This window comes from Ceratotherium simum, chromosome 29 (assembly GCF_057802395.1).
Source record: "Ceratotherium simum simum isolate JZ-2026a chromosome 29, ASM5780239v1, whole genome shotgun sequence".
Classification (NCBI taxonomy): domain Eukaryota; kingdom Metazoa; phylum Chordata; class Mammalia; order Perissodactyla; family Rhinocerotidae; genus Ceratotherium; species Ceratotherium simum.
The window spans coordinates 7,301,046-7,319,875 of NC_141928.1; the positions used below are offsets into that span (position 1 = coordinate 7,301,046).

The 18,830-nt window shown below is 58.8% G+C and overlaps 1 protein-coding gene across 1 annotated transcript in view; it reads right to left on the reverse strand.

Annotated features, from left to right (window-relative positions):
* PRRX2 (paired related homeobox 2) overlaps positions 1 to 17,943 on the reverse strand; it is a 44,365-nt gene extending 26,422 nt beyond the window's left edge. Inside the window, exon 1 of the mRNA XM_087419570.1 lies at positions 17,561 to 17,943. Coding sequence (XP_087275696.1) covers positions 17,561 to 17,819 — 259 coding nt within the window. The 5' untranslated portion in view covers positions 17,820 to 17,943. The remainder of the gene's footprint in view (positions 1 to 17,560) is intronic.
* Between the last annotated feature and the right edge of the window lie 887 nt (positions 17,944 to 18,830).

Genomic DNA, 18,830 nt, shown 5'->3' on the forward strand with positions numbered 1-18,830 from the left:
TCCCACCTCTTCAGGAAGCCCAACCCAATCTTCACCCCTCACCTCTAGGAATCTTCCCTTCATTGCCCCAGAGAGGCTTGGGGACCCGTCTGCCTCCCCCAGCCACTTCACAATCACTGTTTAAACTTGGACTGCACCAGCCTGTTTCCCTCTGTCCCCCTCCTCAGGGTTATCTGTGTCAATAGTGGTGCCTGGCACAAGGTAGGTGCTCAGTAAACAGGATGAATGAATGAATGAATGACTCACAGCCCAGCACTGTTTAGCCTTTAGGCCCACAATGCCTAAGGCCCAGAAGCTTTTCAAAGGCCCGGGAAAATGGAAGACCTGAAGCAGTTTTTTACTGGTTCCAAAATACAATGCAGAGGGTAATTAACAAACAGTTAATGAAATGTTGACCCACGTGACGGCCTTCAACTGGACAAACCGAAGCCACCACCACTCGTGGCTGTGGGTAAAGTATATTGCCATGGAGTGTGGGATGTTAACTGGAGGGGGACACTGATGCTGGAAGGGGGCCCAGCAAGACCCCAGCCGGCCCAGCGCCCCCAGCCTGGGCAGTGATGGCCCCCTTCCGAGGCTGCCTCCATGGTTTCCTGCCACCAACCCTCAGCCAAGGTCAGGGACTGCTCAGACTCTGCAGGAGCTGGGCAGAGCCATGGGGCCAGATGGGCGCACTGAGCCCAGGAAGAGGGAGGGCGGGGTCTCAGTGACACAGCTTCCCGTCCTGGTGGAGGGGGACAGGGTGGCCCCAGTGCCAGCTGCTCAGGCCTCCTGGATGGACATTAGCTGCTTTGAGGGTCATGGTTGAGACAAACGCCCTGGATTGAGTTCCCAGTACTCCACCCACAAGCTGGGTGACCTTGGGGGAGTTACTTGATTTCTCCGAGCCTTGGCTGCCTCCTCTATAAAGGTCTCCCTGGGAGGATTAGGTGAGATAATACACGGGAAACGCATAAAGCAGGGCCGGCTGCCGTGTAGGGAACTCTTCCTTGTAAATGTGAGCTCTGTCATGTCCGAGAGCAGCCCTTCCAAGAGCAGCCGCCCTCCACGCCTTGTCCCAGCGGTCCGGGCGCCGCCCCACCGCGCCCAGCCCTCGGCCGATCAGCACGCCGCTCCTCTGCGGCCGCTGTGATTGGCTCAGAGGTGGGCGGGGACCCAATCCCGGCCGAGCGAGACGCGGGAGACACTCCGGCTGCTCCGCAGTTTAAGCCCGGTATCGGGGCGCGCCTGAAGCGCCGCCCTGCAGTTCTCGGTTTGCACATCCTCATCTTAGTTTTGCTTAAGCTACTTGGGGCCGGTTTTCTATGCGTCGTAGGTGACAGTCCTCCCCAACTATACCTGGACCCTCGTCCTTGCCCTGGCAGAGCTAGATGAGTGTGTCCCCACTCCGCACACCCCCACCCCCAAGTCTGCGCCGAACACAGCGCCAGAGGGACTTATGGACCCGCCTTTGGAATCCTCTCTCCCCTGCCCCCAGCCCCGCCCACGCCGTATGGGCCGGTCATGGGTCCCTCTCCCAACTAATTTCGGATGTGGATCTCTGCAGCCTGTTCGGAGGCTCCCGTTAGCCACAGCCTTGCGCTGAGGGAACAGCAGGGACGGGAGGGCTCTGGGGTCTGATCCTCTGCCAGGTGCGGGCTGTGCAGCCTTGGGGTGGCAACTCTTGTCTCTGAGGCCCAGAGGCCCCTGTGCTTCTCAACTTGGAGGGATTTACCAGCACTGCAATTAATTACCTGTCTGTGTCGCTCTCAGTTAATTGCCTGTCTCCCGGCACCTGGAAGCTCGTAAAGGCTGATGGGTGGATGTGTGCCCAGTGCCTGCACGTAGTCGGTGCTCAAGAAATATATGTTGAGCGGAGGAGCCCCTGCTTCTCACCTGAGGAACGGAAACTTTGATAGCCTGTAAAGATGAGCGGAGGGCATGTGTGCTCTGGGCTTCGGCCATAATGGTGGCCTCTTCAAGGGGGACGATTTGTTACTGTTATGAAGGAGGTCCCAGCAGGGGTTCCCTGTGGACAGTGACTTCACCCAAAGGAAGTGACATTAATGGCGGCATGACACTGGTACAGCCAAGGGAGGAGGGGGAAGATGGAGGCAATGATCTGAGGGCTCCACAGCCAAGCTGGAAGCCGGAGCCCCCCCCCCCCACCTGGGCTGTTCCTGGCCCGACTCTGGTGGCCAAAGCGATCGTTTGTCTGCTGTGCCCAAGGCTGGGTAGTGCTGAGCTGAAGACACCCGAGCGTCCCCCAGGGTGGACACAGCTTCTGCCGAGAAACTGTGGAGACCCTGCCTGCACCCCCTCCCCTCCATCTCGCCCTAAATGTGCCAACAGACAATGGGAGTAAACATGCCCAGCCCACACTGCCCCACCCCAGGGTGGGGCTGGGGGTGGAGGGAGAGTTAGTGCCTTAATATGGAGCTAGTTTGGGTTGAGACAGTTCCCGTCTTCATGCTGGGGAGATGAGGGACCCTAGGGACCAGCCGCTGCCAGGGGTGTGGCTGGGTCCTCCGCCAGCCCTCTCTGAGGGGCCCGCATGTAAGTTGCTAATAATAGCAATGATAGCAGCAGCAGCAGCAGCTGGCTATGTGCCAGGACTATGTGAAATGCTTCCTATCTCTGCATCCTCACAACCCACTTGTCATTAGCCCCACTTTACAGACAGAGAAACTGAGGCTCAGAAAGAAACAGAGACTCAGAAAGCCCCTTGCTCCAGTGAGCCAGCTGGAGTCAGTCTAACTTGCTGGCCGCACTCTGGACCTCCGCTCCCTGGGGCCCCTCGGGCACATGAGGAGGCCACCAGGCTCCAGCCCTTGGCTACCAGCTCCCTGGGGCTGCTGCCCTCCTGACCAGGACCACGTCTCCTCCTCAGAGACCTGCCTGTACCCATGGGAAGGTGGAGGGAGGAAAATCTTCCGTGCCCAGGGCAGCCCCACTCTCCCAACCTCTGCTGTGGTTCTTGGTTTGAAGAAAGCAGAGAACATTCGCCCCAATCCCCGCAGAGCCCAAGAAGCCACCATGGAGCTCTCCAGAGCCTAAGGTTCTTCTGCGGGTGCTCCGAGCTAGCCCCTGGGTGCTGAAGGGGACACACCCCGCCTTTGCCCTCTTTGGAATGGGGCTCGTTTGGCCTTCCTCCCTCCTCCCTGACCTGAGCTCCATCCCACGCTGTCTTGTAGACCCACTAGTCACTTAGATGTCCATCTGGTTCTGGTTTTTGGGGAGTGGAGGGAGAAGCTGAGAGCTGGCACCCGATGGGGGTAAACCTGATCCCTTCACTTCTTTTCTTGGCACCCCAAGCTCTGTGCATTTCCCCCTGCCACCCGCCTCCACAAATCCCAGGGCTGCCTCATCATCACGGAACCTGCTGCTATGGCCCTTTGGACATCAGGGTCCTAGGCAGAGAAAGGAGACAGCATCGAGATCAGCTTTCCCAGAGTGCAAACGCCATGTCGAAACCAGCTTTTCTGGAGCCTAGGAATCAGTTGACTGTGCGCGTGCATACGTGTGTGTGCATGTGTGTGCGTGTGCATGTTCCAGACATGTGGTGAGAACCCGTCTGTAATCCCCGAGGGAGTGTATCTGAATATCTCAGCCTTCCTCCTTGAGCCGTCTTATCCACAGACCTTCCAGAAGTTGCAATTAATCTCTAATTTGAATTTTTAACCTCAAATGCCACATTATAAAAATAGTTGTGTTGTGTTTTATAGATGACATTTGTCATGAAATTATACATGGTTACAATTTGTGCCATGGAAAATAAAGCAAAATGCTCGTTCTGCACGGGAGCAGAGGTCAGTTCCAGCCAGGCTGCGGCTGCAGCAAATCAACCCCATCCTTCCAAAGAGGGGACCCCAGGTCCCCCGGCAGGGCTGGGCAGGGGCTGAGGGGTCTGGGTCCCATGTCCGTTGGGGGGGCACTTGGAGCTGGATAAGCTGTCTCCTTTATGGAAAGCATAGGTACCAGCAAAGGCCACCAGGGCCAGCTCCTGGGACCCAGAACTCTGTTCCTCATCTCAGCTCCTCTTCCTGTGGGGCCTTGGGAAATTTATCCCTCCTCAGTTTTTCCACCTGTGAAAGGGGCTTGACAGTCCTCAACTGTGCATCTGCCTCCTCCTCCCAAGTACCAAGGAGAGTGAAAGAGAAAGCAAACTGGTGTCTACCGAGCTCCTCCTGAGGCCAGATGGGCACAGAGCTGAGCCCTCCTGCTTGATTTCATCAACTCCTCTGAACAACTCAAGCCCCACGTACCATCATTATGCCCATTTTGCAGATAATGAATTTGAGGCTCAGAGAAATGAGGCACTTTCCCAAGATCTTCCAGTAAGCAAGGGCGAGGTCAGGGCCAGAATCTCACAGCTAAGCCAGGCCCCTACTGGCAGCATGTCCTGCCCTGAGAAGGTGGGGGACCTGGTGGAACTTTCTGGGGCTGGCTCTCTGTTTCTACACCTGTGTCACCATCAAGTTGCCTGGGGGACAGTCAGGGCTGTCCCTGTCCCAGGGTCCTGGCCCGCCTGCCTGGGTTGAGGAGCAGCTCTGCCAGCAACCCTCCGCTCCAGTGTTTCCACATCTCTGACCCGTCCCTTCCTAAACCAGCCTGGAGAGGCTGGGTGAGGTTAGAGCGAGCACAGTCTAGAGGCTCCAGGCCAGCAGGGGTGGGGAACACCTCGAAGACAAGGATCTAAGGCTTGGCACCCCCAAGTCCTCAATGCATAGCCCATCTCTCTGGACCTCAGCTTCCTCGTCTGGAAAATGGGGCCGTAAGACTGCCTACCTCCTAGAGCATCTGGGAGGAATTAATGAGATGATCCACATGGAGGGGTTAGCACATAGTAGGTGCGCAATAAACGGCCCTGACTGTTGGGATCTCGGTGACGAAGACAATGATGAAGATGAATGTCACAGGGGCAAGCCCCTCCCATCCGTCATCCAGCTCCACGGTCCTGATTCAGTCACAAGCACCCTAACTCCCTCCACTCCTCCAGGGGCGCAGGGCTTGCAGCCAGACAGCCCAGCCAGCGTTCCTCGTCTTGCTGACGGATCTGCTAACGAAACCTCCATCTCGGGGCCATTGTGCTCTATGGCATGAGGCCCCAGTGTTGGGTCCGGGACTTCGGTGCAGCCGTCCTGCAAATGGCAGATTGGTAAGCCTGACACTGGGCAGGGGGACCTGCCTGCCTCTGGCTCTGGACAGCTCCTGGAACCTCTCCTCCCAGACTCGGGATCTCAGATCTCAGAGCAGCTGGGCCGCCGTGGCCAGTTAGCGCTTGGGATCAGCTGCTTTGGAGACAGGGGTGCCCCAGGAGGCTCTGGGCAACTGGGAGCCAACTGCTGGTCCCAGGTTAACCATCACTTCCCACACAACAGGGAACACTCGCTCACCAAGAGAGCTACTGGGGAGGGCCCGGGTGCCCTGGACACTCCAGATGCCCACAGGTGCACAGAAAGCATTCCCACCGCTCTGAATACAGAAATGGCAAATCTTGAACCAGGTTTTGCTCACTGCCCCTTTCCCACCGCGCCCCCTCCTACCCTTCTCCTGGAACAGCCAATCTCTTTCTCACTCTGAGCCCCTGTATCTGCTGTTCCCTCCACCTGGAGCACCCTTCCCAACCTCTTCGCCTGGCTAACTCCACTCATCCTTTAGGTGCCTTCTGAAATTCCACTTCCTCCAGGAAGCCTTCCCTGAACCTCCGGACCAGGTAAGGGGCCCCATTATCTGTTCTCATAGCAGCCAAGACATCTCCTTCATAGCAGGGACCACACCTCCCTTGTTCCCTGCTGGGACCCCAGCATCCAGCCCGAGGCCTGGCATGGAGTAGGTGATCAACAAGTATAGGTGGGAGGAAGGAGGGAAGTGTTCATGGGATGCCTCCCCTATTTTTCCTCCCCTGAGAGAGAAACCGGGCCCTTAAAAAGGCAGCCCCCTTGAAGCTCCATTTGCTGCAAGAGCAAACAAGTGTTCTTTAAACAATGACCCTGCTTTTGGCCGCATTAGAGCCTCATCTTTTCTTTTTTCCTTCCTGGTGAAACCAGAGGAGTCCGTTTTTACTTCTTGTCTCTGGCAATTTCCCGCTTTGAGCCCTGACACTCTCCTCGCCTGGGGCGGGCGGGTGGCAGGGCAGCCTGCTCCCCGGGAGAGGCTGGCCTTCCAATTAAAACATGATGTTGCTCAGAAACACAAGATTTCCGAAGGTGGGATCGCTCCCCGGCCCCCAGCCCCAGCCCCTCCATCACAGCGTAGCCCGGAGCCCTCCTGCCTGGCTGCTGTGAGTCAGGCTCTGCACAAGGGTGTCCCTGGAAAACTGGCGCCTTGCTTAGGGCGCTGCAGAGGTTTCCGGGTGAGAACTGGGGAGACGGGAGGCACAGGGCCTTCCTGGCAGGGCTGGGGCTGCTTCCAGCAAGAGGACACTGAGGCTCCTTTGGCACCTGGGGGCCCGGCACAGGGTGGCCAGCATTGTACCTGGGCTCTGGACATCATTGCATATCTCCTGGGTGACCTTGGGCAAGCCACTTTGCCTTTCTGAGGCTCAGTTTCCTCATCTGTAAGGTGGGGATAATGCTTCCCCTCCCTCCTGAGAGAATTTGGCGAGAGGCTGCGTGTGAAGCGCTGAGCTGGGAGCCAGGCAGACGTGCCGAGCTGGACCGCAGGAAGCCGCGCTGCCCTCGCACTCTGCTCCCTGGTTAGGGACCTGCTCCCGCCTGTCCACTGGTGTTTTCCCAGCACGCTGCCTCACAACAACACGTGTGCACTGAATGAATGAGTGAATGAATGGGTGAATTAATGAATCCCATCCAGTTTTCTTGGAACCAAAAAGGAGGCCTATCGTGGAGCGGGACAAGGAGGCGAGGAGTTTCACATACGGTCTCTTAGCGGAAGGCAAAAAGGCCTGTTTTCTGGGGCTTCATCACGAGGGGAGTCAGGGAACAAAGTGCCAATTTGTCTTTTCTCCCACTTTTGGGACCTTTTTTCCGGACTTTTCTCCCTAGTCTGGGCTGCAGCCCTTCCTTCTGCAGGTTTGAGGCCAGATCCCCCTGAGCCATGGGGATGGTGCCTCAGGTCCTGGGGAGGCAGCCGGCTCTCCTGGCCCCCATCAGAGGAGACATGGCTTCTAGAGGCCCCCCTGGTTTCCGAGCCCATGGGGAGGTGGGGGGGCTTTGAGGGGCACCTGGCCTCGGGGAGCAGGGTCAGCCCGCTTTCTCTCACAGACGAGCTCATCCTCTGCCCTCAGCGTAGACTCAAAGCCCTCTGAGGCAGGGGGCTGTGTCAGAGCCCTTTCTGAATGCCCACCACAGTCAGCTCAACGTGCACTCCTCACTCCGTGCTTCACAGGGTCGGGAAAGGGTGTAGACCCTGAGGCTCCAAGCCTCGCTTCTCCACCACTGTGTAACCTTGGGCAAGTCGCTTCACCCCTCGGAGCCTCAGTTTCCCCACCTGTAGTCATAATGGCAGATGCCCTTTCTGAGAACTTCTCACGTTCCTCCGCTTCCAACATTTCTCTAAATGCTTAAAACTACCCCACAAGGAGGCACGGTTCTTCTCCTGTGACAACTGGGGTGCTCAGAGAGACGAAGAAGCTTGCCAAGGGCACACAGCCGGTCAAGGCTGCTCCTCTGGTGGAGGGCTGTGAACCCCGCCATTCAGGGGCACTGCCCCCATCAACAGACCCTTGGATGACAGGGTCTCACGGTGAGAAGAGAGGGGTGAGTGACTGGGTCGGAGGAAGGAGGCCCCCAGGTCTCACAGGGCGCAGGGGGAGGCCCCGGAGAGAAGGGGAGCCCGCACCCCCCTGGGGCGGGCAGCAAACCCTGAGCCCCGCGCGGCCTGGCTACCCGCTGGCTGGACCGGCCGCCCATGGCCCCATCTTGAGCGCATTAGGGGCTGCTGTTCACAGATGTTTTGTGTTACATGTTATTTGTTAGTCTAATGAAAGGAGGTACACTCGCTTTCAAGACCTCGGCGTTCGGCGGGGTTTCTACGGGAGGCTGCCGAGCTCTGGCGGCGAGAGGAGACACGAGGCCCCTGCCAGGCGCGCCCGGCGGCTCCCGCTTTGATTCCGAGGATTGCAGCCATCCGCGTGGTAATTCCAGCTCTGGTTGAATGTCATTTCTAATAACGCCATCTCTGGCGTGTAAACATCTGCACCCATGGCGAGAGGGGAGGCCAGGAAGAGAAGGCCAGAGGCGGAGGAGGGCAGACAGGGAGACGGGGTAGGGGGCTGGTGGACACACCCCGGGTGGAGCGGCTGCCCTCCTGGGGGCAGCGGATGCCCGACCCCAGCGGACCCCTGCGAGGGGAGCCTGCAGGGTCGTGAGGGGGGGGGTGAGTGAGGAGGGCAAAGAGGAGCGGGGCAGGATGCTGGGAGGGGCTTTTCCAGTGACAGAGACCCCCAGCTCAGCAGTGAGGCTTCTGACCACCCCAGCCACCCCCCGCCCTGGCCAGCCGCAGCTGGAGGGAGTCAGGAGGCTTGAGAGGGACAGGCAGGAATCTCTCCCAATCGCAATGCCCCTTCCATTCCAATTCTTTAGGCTGCCTTGAGCTGGTACTCAATAGGTGCTCAATGAATGCTGGTGGCTGGTCGACAGCAATTGTTCTCTCCTAGCCCCGTGCGGCTTCCTGCACAAAGTCAGGTCTCTGGGGATGCTGGGGCTGGGCCTCGGAGCAACTCCCTCCCCGCTGTCTACTCGGCCCTTCCATGTATACTTGATGCCAGCCTCAGGCTTCCCACAGCGGCTCAGCGCGGCCTCTCCATCCCCCCAGGGAGGACCATTTTCCACTCAGGCCAATTGAGGAGGAGGAGGAGGTGCAGAGGATGGAAGGAGCCTTCCAGAGCATAGCAGCATTTTCCCTTTAATGCACATAAAAATCGCTGGAGGCCCTAGTAAATGCAGAGGCCCAGGCTTGGGCCCCAGAGAGTGCCATTCCACGGGGTGGGGTGGGGCGGGGCCTAGGAACGTGCATTTTAACCAGCTCCACGGTGATTCTAATGCAGTGATTCCTGGGACCACACGTTGACAAACAGATGGTCCAGCCCCCCTCAGATGGGGACACTGAGGCTCAGACCAGCGACGGGGTGTGTCCCGAGTTGTAGGGCCCGGCAAGTCCCGGTTTCCTGACTCCTAGTGCAGAGCCCTCTTACTGCCGCCTGGGCAGCAATGTCATGGGAGGTGACACACCCTGACCTTGTCAGTTCTCAAGCAACTGAGCTGCTTGCTCAGCCCTGGGTGGAGGGGCCCTCTGTGGAAGCTTCCAGGTCTCGCAACCCCTGGGCCACCTGCTCTTTCACTGCCCGCTCCCAGCACCTTCTCCAAAGACCACAATCCGCCCAGCAGCCCCCGTCCACCTCTCCGGCCTCGGGGTCCCATCTTCTTGGCTTCTCCGTAACTCATTGCCCCTGCTCCCTCCTAACCCCTCCCACTGCCCCCCAAACCCGAAGGTCCCGGCTGCCCCTCCTATGCACAGAAAAGCAGAATGGATCATGAAGAGGGGCCAAAAATAATGTCTTCCAGAGCCTGTTTCATTTTTAGGATGCAATAAAAGACATCATTAGCCATAAAGGGCCCCATGTGGACGGTGTCCTGTCATCGCAGTGGCCCCTCGAAGCCGGGCTGGAAACAAGCGGCTTCCCAGATGTAGGACACAGAGCAAGGGGGCCAGACTCACAGGGGGTGGCGAGAGCATCTGAGTCGTTTAACAACCTCCATTCCCAGGACATCATGAGATTCCACGACTCCTGGGTTCCAGGCAGGGCAGGCTCTGCCCCTGCTCCTGAGGAGGCCACTCTGCCCCGTGTCCCCTCTCCTAGTCCCTGGAGGCTGCAGGGCACCTGGTCTCCTGTCCTCTGCTCGGCATGGGAGCCAGGCGTGGTAACCTCCCCACCTCCCTCTGTCTAAACAGGAAGCTCGCATGGTGCTCTCCTACTCACCACCTCGCAGAGGGCACTTAACCCTTGGCCCGTTCCAGCACGACATGGCTGCTCATGTGCCTGCAGCCCCCCTGGACATTAAAACCCTGAACTTGGGGCCGGCCCTGTGGCTTGGTGGTTAAGTGCGCGCGCTGCGATGCTAGTGGCCCGGGTTCGGATCCCGGGTGCGCATCGAGGCACCGCTTCTCCGTTCATCCTGAGGCCGAGTCCCACATACAGCAACTAGAAGGATGTGCAGCTACGACATACAACTATCCACTGGGGCTTTGGGAGGAAAAAATAAAATAAAAAAATAAAAATTAAAAAAAAAACCTGAACTTGATCACTGGGGCTGGGTTGGAGCCCTCACGATGGGGTGTGAGTGTCTGTGTGTCTATGTATGAGTGTGTGTGTGGTGTGTGTGTGTGTGTGTGTGTCTCTGCGTCTGTGAGTCTGGGAAAGCCCGTCCACCACGTGGATCCCAAATGCCAGCCCATGACACGGTCTTCAGCGACCTACCGCAAAATGAGACAAATAGGGGCAGTTTGCGAATTTTTTGTTAAGTGAAATCAAGTCAGTTTTGAGAACATTCTCTACTCTGGGATTAAGATGCTAAAGGTTCTTTCTTGGATAAACAGATGGGGCAACAAGATAGTAGTGTGGCGCCTAAATGTCTTTTCTTGGCACAGTTTAAAAACTGCCCATTCTATGCCAGTTCCCCTACGTTCCTGGACATTTCCCTGAGGCTTGAAATCTGCAAGTCTGGGAACCACAGGGCAGGCAGTAGGAGCTCAAGGCCTGACGCGTGACACACAGTCGGTGCTCGGAAAATGACTGTTGAATGAATGAATCAATGAATGAATGAGTATGGGAGCTGGGGGTGGACTGCGAAAGGGTCCTCTCCTATTGATGTTCCCCAGAGTCAGGGACTCCCCACAGCTCTCCCATGTCCAGGTGGCTGGAGACGGGCCTGTGGAGGGTGGGGGAGGCCATTCTGGATGTTTCTGGGCAGGAGAGGTAGAGGACCCCCACTCCCTCTCACACCTTCCCACACCCCCAAAGCCGGGCAGTCCCGACACTGCCAGGCCTGACCCGTCCCCCACAGGCCTGTGACCCAGGCCAGGCTGCTGAGGAGACGGAGGAGACCCCTCCCCTGGCTGCCCCATGGCCCCCTGAATGCAGCCCCCACCTGCCTGGGAGTGGACCTCTCTGGCCGAACCACCGAGCATTCCAAGGGCTGCAGGGACGGCTCAGAGCAGGGGCTTCAGAACGGGAGAGGCCTGGCTGGAATCCCATATTCACGGGAACGTGTGACCTCGGCAAGTGGCTCCACTTCTCTGTGCCTCAGTTTCCTTCTCCATAAAGTGTGAAAAATAAAAGGACCCCCTTCCAGGGTTGGTGGGAGGACAACGCGGGCGAGGCGGGTGGAGGCCCAGGCAGCACACGGGGAGCACTTGGCTAATGTGCCCGCGAGCACTGTGGTCATTCTTGCCACGTCCCCTCACGTCCCCCTTCAGCCCCATCACGAGCTCGTCCCTTCCACTCCACCCCCACAGCCTCCGGCCCCAGGGCAGCACGCTGGCTGGGTTCCAGCACTGACGCCCCATTTGTGGGATGTGTTCGGGGAAGCTCTGGCCCCCCGTAAATCACCCCCAGGGTCCACTTCCACCTCGGCCAGCCGCTGTGCTTTGGGTCTGGGACTCCACGAAAGCTTCCCAAGTTCTGCCTCGTCCAGTCTGACGTCGCATCCCTGCCCAGGACAAGCCACCGAAACCCTTCCTCCTGTCTCTGCCCACCTAGAAACCCCTACACGGCACAGGGGGCATCCCAACAGCCCCACTCTGGGCCAGTCCGCAAGGCCCGTCTCCCCCTGCCTGCCTGCCCCCTTTGGTTCCCCAAACAAACCTGGGCCCGAGTCTCCCCAACAACCAGGTGGGCTTCCCCTCCAAACACTGAGCTGTGTGGGACAGAGAGGCCTGGACTTGGGATCCACAAACAGACCCTGCGCCTCCGTTCCCATCTGGGAGACCTCGGGCAGGCTGCTTTGCCTCTCTGGGCCTCGGAAAAATAGGGATGGCAGTTCACGAGCCCCGCCTGATCCACAGGGCTGCCGTGAGCATCTCAGCGAGCTGTAGCGGGGACCCTTTATTGAGCACTGACTGTGTGCCAGCACGGTCTCCCACACCCGCACCACACCACGCCCCTGTAAGGGACAGCACTGGCCACTGTTCCCATTCCACAGGTGGCAACACTGAGCCTCAGGGTGCTTTTTAGGCCTCCAGGGTGGCGTCCAAGCAGGCATTATCACTACTGCTCCAAACTTACTTTTCCAGAGGCTTCTGACAGGAAAGAGTCACAGCTCCAGCCCTGCTGAGCTTCTGCCCACAGGGAAGGGCCCCTGTGGGGTGCTAGCAGGTCCGAGGCCCCTGTGCCAGGCCCCCAAGCTCCCTCCAGATGATCTACTAGATATAGGAGCAAGACCACCCTGGACCCATGAATAATGAACTAAATAGCAAGCGTCCCCCCTGCTGACAAAAAGCCAGAGATGCAGACCATCGTCCCTGTCCCCCAGCCACCCTGGTAGACCCAGCGGTTCTCAAACGGAAGGCCCCTAGGGTCTCAGCTTCTAGGCCTGGTTCCTTGACCTCGTGCTCACCCCTCCTCCCTCCCTGCCCCCGGGCACGTGCGGAGAGACACCCTCACCTGTCTGAGGGTCCGGACCCGGGCCGCAGATTCCACGTTCCTGGAGAGACGGCCCCATCACGGGTCATTTTCTCAGCCTGGGTCAAATCACAATGAGGGACAGGAGGGGCCTCACACACATCTGTGTGCTGCCTCCCATCGTTCAGGTGGGGGACTGAGGCCCAGAGAGGGGATGTGACACGCCCTAGGTCACAAAGGGAGATGGCAGCAAAAGCCAGTCCTGAAACCTGGGTGTCCTGACTCCCGTCCAGGGCCCGTTCATGGCAGATGGCTCTGTCCCCCCAGGAAATGGATGAAGGGAAAGGAAGGGAGGGAAGAGTCTCTGAAAGGCTGGTTCTGATGAAACCCTTTTGTCTCTTCCCCACCAGCCCCGCTCCAGTCTCGGCAGGTCGGCTTCCTCCGGCTCCCTCCTCCCCAGCCCACAGGCTGCCGAGGCCACCTTTCAGGGCAGTTACAGGTAGGCCAGTTAAAAACTGAAGTCAGCTACGGAAAACAGCATGATGGTTCTGCAAAATATTAAACGTAGAATTACCACGCAACCCAGTAATCCCAAAAGACTGAAAGCAGGGACTGGAAGAGATATTTCTGCACCCACATTCTTAGCGGCATTATTCACAGTAGCCAAAAGGCAGGAGCAACCCAAGTGTCCATCAACAGAGGAATGGATCAACAACACGTGGTACGTCTACACAATGGAATATTATGCATCCATAAAAAGGAAGGAAATTCTGACACATGCCACAACGTGGATGAACCTTGAGGACATCATGCTAAGTGAAATAAGCCAGTCACAGAAGGACAAATGTACACTTCTACTTAAATGAGGTCCCTAGAGTGGTCAAGTTCATAAAGACAGAGAGCTGAATGGCAGGTGCCAGGGGCTGGGGGAGGGGGGAATGGGGAGTGAGGGTTTAGCAGGAGTGGAGTTTCAGTTTGGGAAGATGAAAAAGGTCTGGAGATGGATGGTGGTGATGGTTGTACAACAATGTGAATATACTTAATGCCACTGAACTGTATGCCTAAAAATGGCTAAAATGGTAAATCTTATGTTAGGTATCTTTGACCACAAAAAAAATTTAAACATTGGAGGCAAGTCGGCCAGTCTGTCAAACTCAATGGTTACTTCAGGCTCTCCACTCCGACACTCAGACACTTGGCCCTTCCCGCCACCATTGCCAAGCCGGAGAAGCAGGTCCCCACCTCAAACCAGACTCATGCTTGGCTTCCTGTCACCCCGTTAGCAGATGCGGCTCAGGGAGCAGCTCCGCGAAGGGACCCCAAATCCCCCGTCCAGGGCTCCAGCCCACCCCGCTCAGCTTGTGCCCTCAGACTCCAAGCACCCCACTGTCTCGAATCTCTGGGAAGGGGACCCGCCCGGTCCTGAGGTTTTCCAAAAACAGGTACCAGCCCTGCATGGCCTGGCAGCCTCCCTGGCCTGGGGGCCTCGCCCGCCTGGCTCCACGGGCCGTGTTTATTTTCCCAGTGTGTCCGCATCCCTGTTTCCGCCCTGCCCACAGGAGGGAATGCTTTACAGAAAATCTCAGTTATTAATGTGGTTTCTTTTGTTGTAAGTCATTGCAAAGGCAGCGAACGAGGGTTTATTTTCCTAACGTGCTTGGCATAGCTTGGCGCCCGGCGCGGACCTCAGCGTTTGAATTGGGAGGAACCCGAGACCCCGGGTTGCTCTGAGTCACCAGCGAAGCCACAGCCTTCCCGGCCAGTTCTGGGGGGAGCCTGGTCTGGGAAAATCATTGGCAAGAACAGGCTATATCTATGGGTGGCTTTGTGAAAACAAAAGATTGAAAAACATATTTAAAAAAAAATTTTGAGCCTGCTAACCTGGCAAGTTGAAACTATATCAATTTTCTAACTCATTAGTCTTCCCATTAACCCTTAGTTTTCTAAATAGGAGCACCTCATCTCTCTGGGGTCAGTCACTTTCTTTGGACCTGGAAACAGCTCCAGAAGCCACAGGAAAATCTACTTCGGAGCATGTCTGACTCCTCAGTGAGGAATCTCCAGGGCCCAGGACTGGAGGACGGTCACAGCCCAAGGCCCACGCTTGTTTGCTGGCCTGGGGTCCAGAGGCCCGGCTCCCCGAAGTTTGGTTGCCGGATTTGGAAAGGGGTACAGGGATGCGGGCTGGGCTCACCAGGATGAGTGGATGAGGGGTCCCTTCTCCCCCAGTTTTGGGAATCCGCAGTAAGTGGCAGTGGGAGGGGCAGAGGAAGCTGGCCTCTCCTCCGCCCACCTTCTGCCTGTGGGCCCAGACCCAGGGAGCAAGCTGAGGGATTCTCCAAGGCCTGGGGGCAGCCACAGAGCGCCCCCTGCCCTGCTCCTTCCCCGCTCTGGGGCAACGTCACCGCAGCAGGCACCCCTGGAACGCAACCAGTTGGCCTTGGGAAGATGCTTGACTCTACATAAAACATTTGGATTTCATGGACTAGTGATTTGTTTTCAATCTGAGGAATGAATATAGGGTTACCTCCTTTTAATTTTGCCAAGTGAGGACATTAAAATAAAACAATCTCCAGTTATTATCTCTTATTTCATAAAAGAAAGGGTGTTTTAACACCAAAAATGAACAGGAAAAATATAATCTCAAACACAAGAGAATCTTTAAATTGGAATTTTTAGCTTCCTGAAGAACTTTCCGTATTGTCCACGTTTGCTTCAATCTGCAGAGGCCTGGAGGAAATCTGCAAGCCTGGAGCACGGAGCTGGACCGCATGTCCCCAGGTCAGAGCTGGGCTGGGGTTCCAAGGCGGGGGGCAGGCTTGAGGGCATCCTTCAGCCCATCTTGAGCCTGGCTCCGACTCTGCCTGCGGCCCCTTCTCCCTTACAGATGAGGGAAAGGAGATGCCCATCTCCAGGAGCAGATGGACTGCTGCCCTCAGGCCCGTCCCACCTGACCCCACACCTAAAGAGTCCTCTGTCCCCAGTGCCTGGGTATTCCCAGCGTGCAGAAGCCCCTCCCCAGGAAAAGGCCAGCAGGCCTCCTGGGCTCTCACTGAGGGTGGCCCGGCCCCAGGATCTGCTGGGGAGGCCCGCTACCCACCCAGCTGTCTGGGCGTCACCAGCGGCCCTGTCCAGGCACTTGTGTCCCCAGCTGACACGAGCTGTTTGGGGACTCCCCAGAAAAACCTTCCGTTTGGAGACCTTCTATGCTGTGTCCAGGAGAAGCAAGGCCTTCCACTGCCTTTCCCCACGGCCAGGGGCCAGGGCGGGATTGGCACTCATCCCCTGGCCGGGACTTGAGTACAAAACGCCGGCGCCTCCTTCCTTCTCCCCCGATCGCTCCCGTCCTCCTCTCTTCCCCCTCTCTTTCCTTGTCTCCCTTCCTTCTTTGCTTCATCCCCAATTTGCTCCTCCTTTCCTCCAGCCCCCAGGGGGCCCCCTTCATCAGGGTCAAATCAGAGACCTCTCCCCTGCCTGCTCAGAGCCAGCGGCTCCTCCCACGAGACCTGAGGTCCTCAAACAAACTCAGCTGGCAGGGCCCTCCTCCCACACCAGAGGGCACTCCACTCTACCCCCAGCCCAACTAGACACCTGCCTTCCACTTTGCCATCAGGGACACCCCAACTCCCAGGGGCAGGTCTGCCGGCTTCATGATCACCCTGGAGGGTGAAGAGAGATGCCAGTCCACTGTGGGTGGTGGGTGGTGGACGCCACTGAGAGGGAACCAGAGGCCGCTGGACACGGCTGGCACGAGCTGGGTGCTCTCTGAGGTGCACCGTGAAGTCAGGTGTGTGTCAGGCGACCCCACGTGTGCACATGCTCCTGGACGAGGTTTCCGACGAGGCTGCATTTGCCTCAGTTTCCCCTGCACCTCCTCTCATCTGAGAAGCGGGGCATGCAGCCAGCCGGGGCTCCCCTGAGACCTGGAGGCTGGTGAAGGAAGTGGGAATCCCCAGGCACCAGTGGGAAGGCAGCTGGAGTCAGGTGGGTGACTCCTAAGGGGCCCAGAGCCTCCAGCAGGCCAGCCTGCTCCCCAGAGCTAGAGGACCGGGCAGTGGTCTCAGACCACCCCACCTCCTCTTCAGGGTGTGGGTGAGCTGTGGGGACTCCACTCCTCCCTGTGCTCCGGTGAAACCATCCAGAGCCAGAACCTTTGCTTTATCTTCATCTCTGCTACTCTAGCGCTCTCTCCCCGCCCCCTTTCCTTCTTACCGAGGGCTCAGGACACTGCCATCCAGTGTGACTTTTTGAAAAAAGCCACTTGGGTGGGTTGTTTGTTTTTAAAGCCCCTTCCTGATGACCTTTAACCTCGGCAGGGGAACAGAGGCCTAGCTGGCTCTTTAGGGCTGGACCATTCCACCTAGGAAGCTGCTAGTGGCCCACACGGGGGCTGGGGGCAGGCATTCTGACCCAGCCGAGGAACCCGGTTTAAGAAGACCTAGCAGTTGCCGCGGTGGCGCCCTGGAGGAGGCAGGCAGAGTTTGAAACCCAGCTGGTGGTTAGGTCCCTTTCCCCTCCAACGCCTCAGTCTCTCCCGCTGTACCAGGGCCATAATCACCCCCACTGCCCAGGCTATTTGGGAGTGGCGCCGCGAGGGCTGCCTCCGGGGCTGGGCACAAAGACAGCGCACCTCCCAGAAGCTCCTCCGACTTGTGGCTCTGGGCAAAAGACGCCCTCTCCCCCGGTGGAGAGCTCTGGTCACCGCAGCCCATCTCATCGCGGACAGACAACCTCAGCCACGGCTGCGGGGCAAGCCAGCCACACGGGAGGCCGTGCCCAGCGCCCGCTCCCCGGAGGTCCCGCCGTAGAGTCTCCGCCGGCGCCCCCGACCCCTTCCCAGTCCGGGATCCCGCAGACCGCGCGCCCCGCATCCTTGCCTGCCCCACGCCGGCCCCTCCGGCCCCGGTAGCCCCGCGCCCTCTCCGGACCCCGCATTCCGTTCCCACGCCCTCTCGGGCCCCGCGCGCCCTGCCCTCCGCCCCGCGCTCCGCGCGCACTCACCGTCCTGCGGCGCCGCCTCGCTGCCGCTGCTGCCCCCGGACGGCTCCCGCGCCGCGCCCTCCCGCGCCTCGGCCCTGGCCGCGGGGCGCGCCGCCAGCCGCCCGGCCGCCGCCACCTCCTCCAGGTCCAGGAGGTGGCTCACCGTGAAGTTCTTGCGCGCCTGGGCGCAGTCGCCGGGCCCCAGCGCGGGCGGCGGCGGCGGCCCCGGGCCCAGCGCCGGCTTGTCCAGGGCGAAGGCGGCGGCGGCCGCGCTGTCCATGCCCGCGAGCGGCCCGGGGTGGCCGGCGGGGGTGGCAGCGCGGGTCGGAGCGAGCGCGCCCCGGCCGCCCCGCGCTCTGCCCCGCTCCGGCCGCCTCCCGGCTCCGCGGCCGCCGCGGCCCGCCCGGCGCTGACGTCGGGGGAAACCAACTTTCTTCCCTCCCCTTCGCCGCCGCCGCGCCCGCTCCGAAGTTGCTAAAACCCGAGCTCCGGACACACGCCCCTTCTTGAAGCAAACCTCGCCCCCCGCCACCCCCCCGCTGCGGCTGCGGGGAGGGAGGGGTCCTGCGCCGAGTCCGGCCGGAGGCTGGGGGCAGGGAGAGGGGGGAGAAAAAAGGGGGGGATCCTTCTTTCACCCTCCCCACCCACATTTTAAGGAGCAGGAAAGTTCAGTGTTTGGGTTTTTTTTTTTAATCCCCCAACAAGTATCTGGGGAGATGATAGTGGAGGGATTAGCAGCCCCCCCCGCCCCCACTTCCATTTACAAATTCCTCCGTAGGGGTGGGGGGAGCGACTCAGACAGGTGACCGAGAAGATCTCGAACTCCCAATTCCCCCCCACTCCCTCCATGCACCCCAACAGTGTCCCTCCCTTCCGGAAAGAATGCAGAGTCCACCTTGTCACTCCACCTGGCCGGAGGGTCTCCCCACTAGAAGCTTCTGGGGTGTATGCATTCCCCGCCCCCCACGCCCCCCCCACGCCCTCCCCCAGCCCACTCCCAGGATGCTCCAGGCCCTCCCCTAAGAAAACCAAGCTGGGAGGAAAGAGTCTCCCTCCAGAATTCCTAGCTTAGACACAGAGGACAGACAACCAGTCGACAGCCAGACTGATAGACCAGTGACAGGGAAAGAGAGGCAGGCTTGGGTCTCTGCTCTGGTTTTTGTTCTTCAAAGAGAGCACAGAAAAGATGCCCCCAGTGGTGGAGCTGAGACCGTAAGCCCTTCAGAGGCCACAGATCTTTGCCCAGGTTGCTGCTTGGAGGCCTGGTCCTCTGTCCTCCCCGCCATGACTG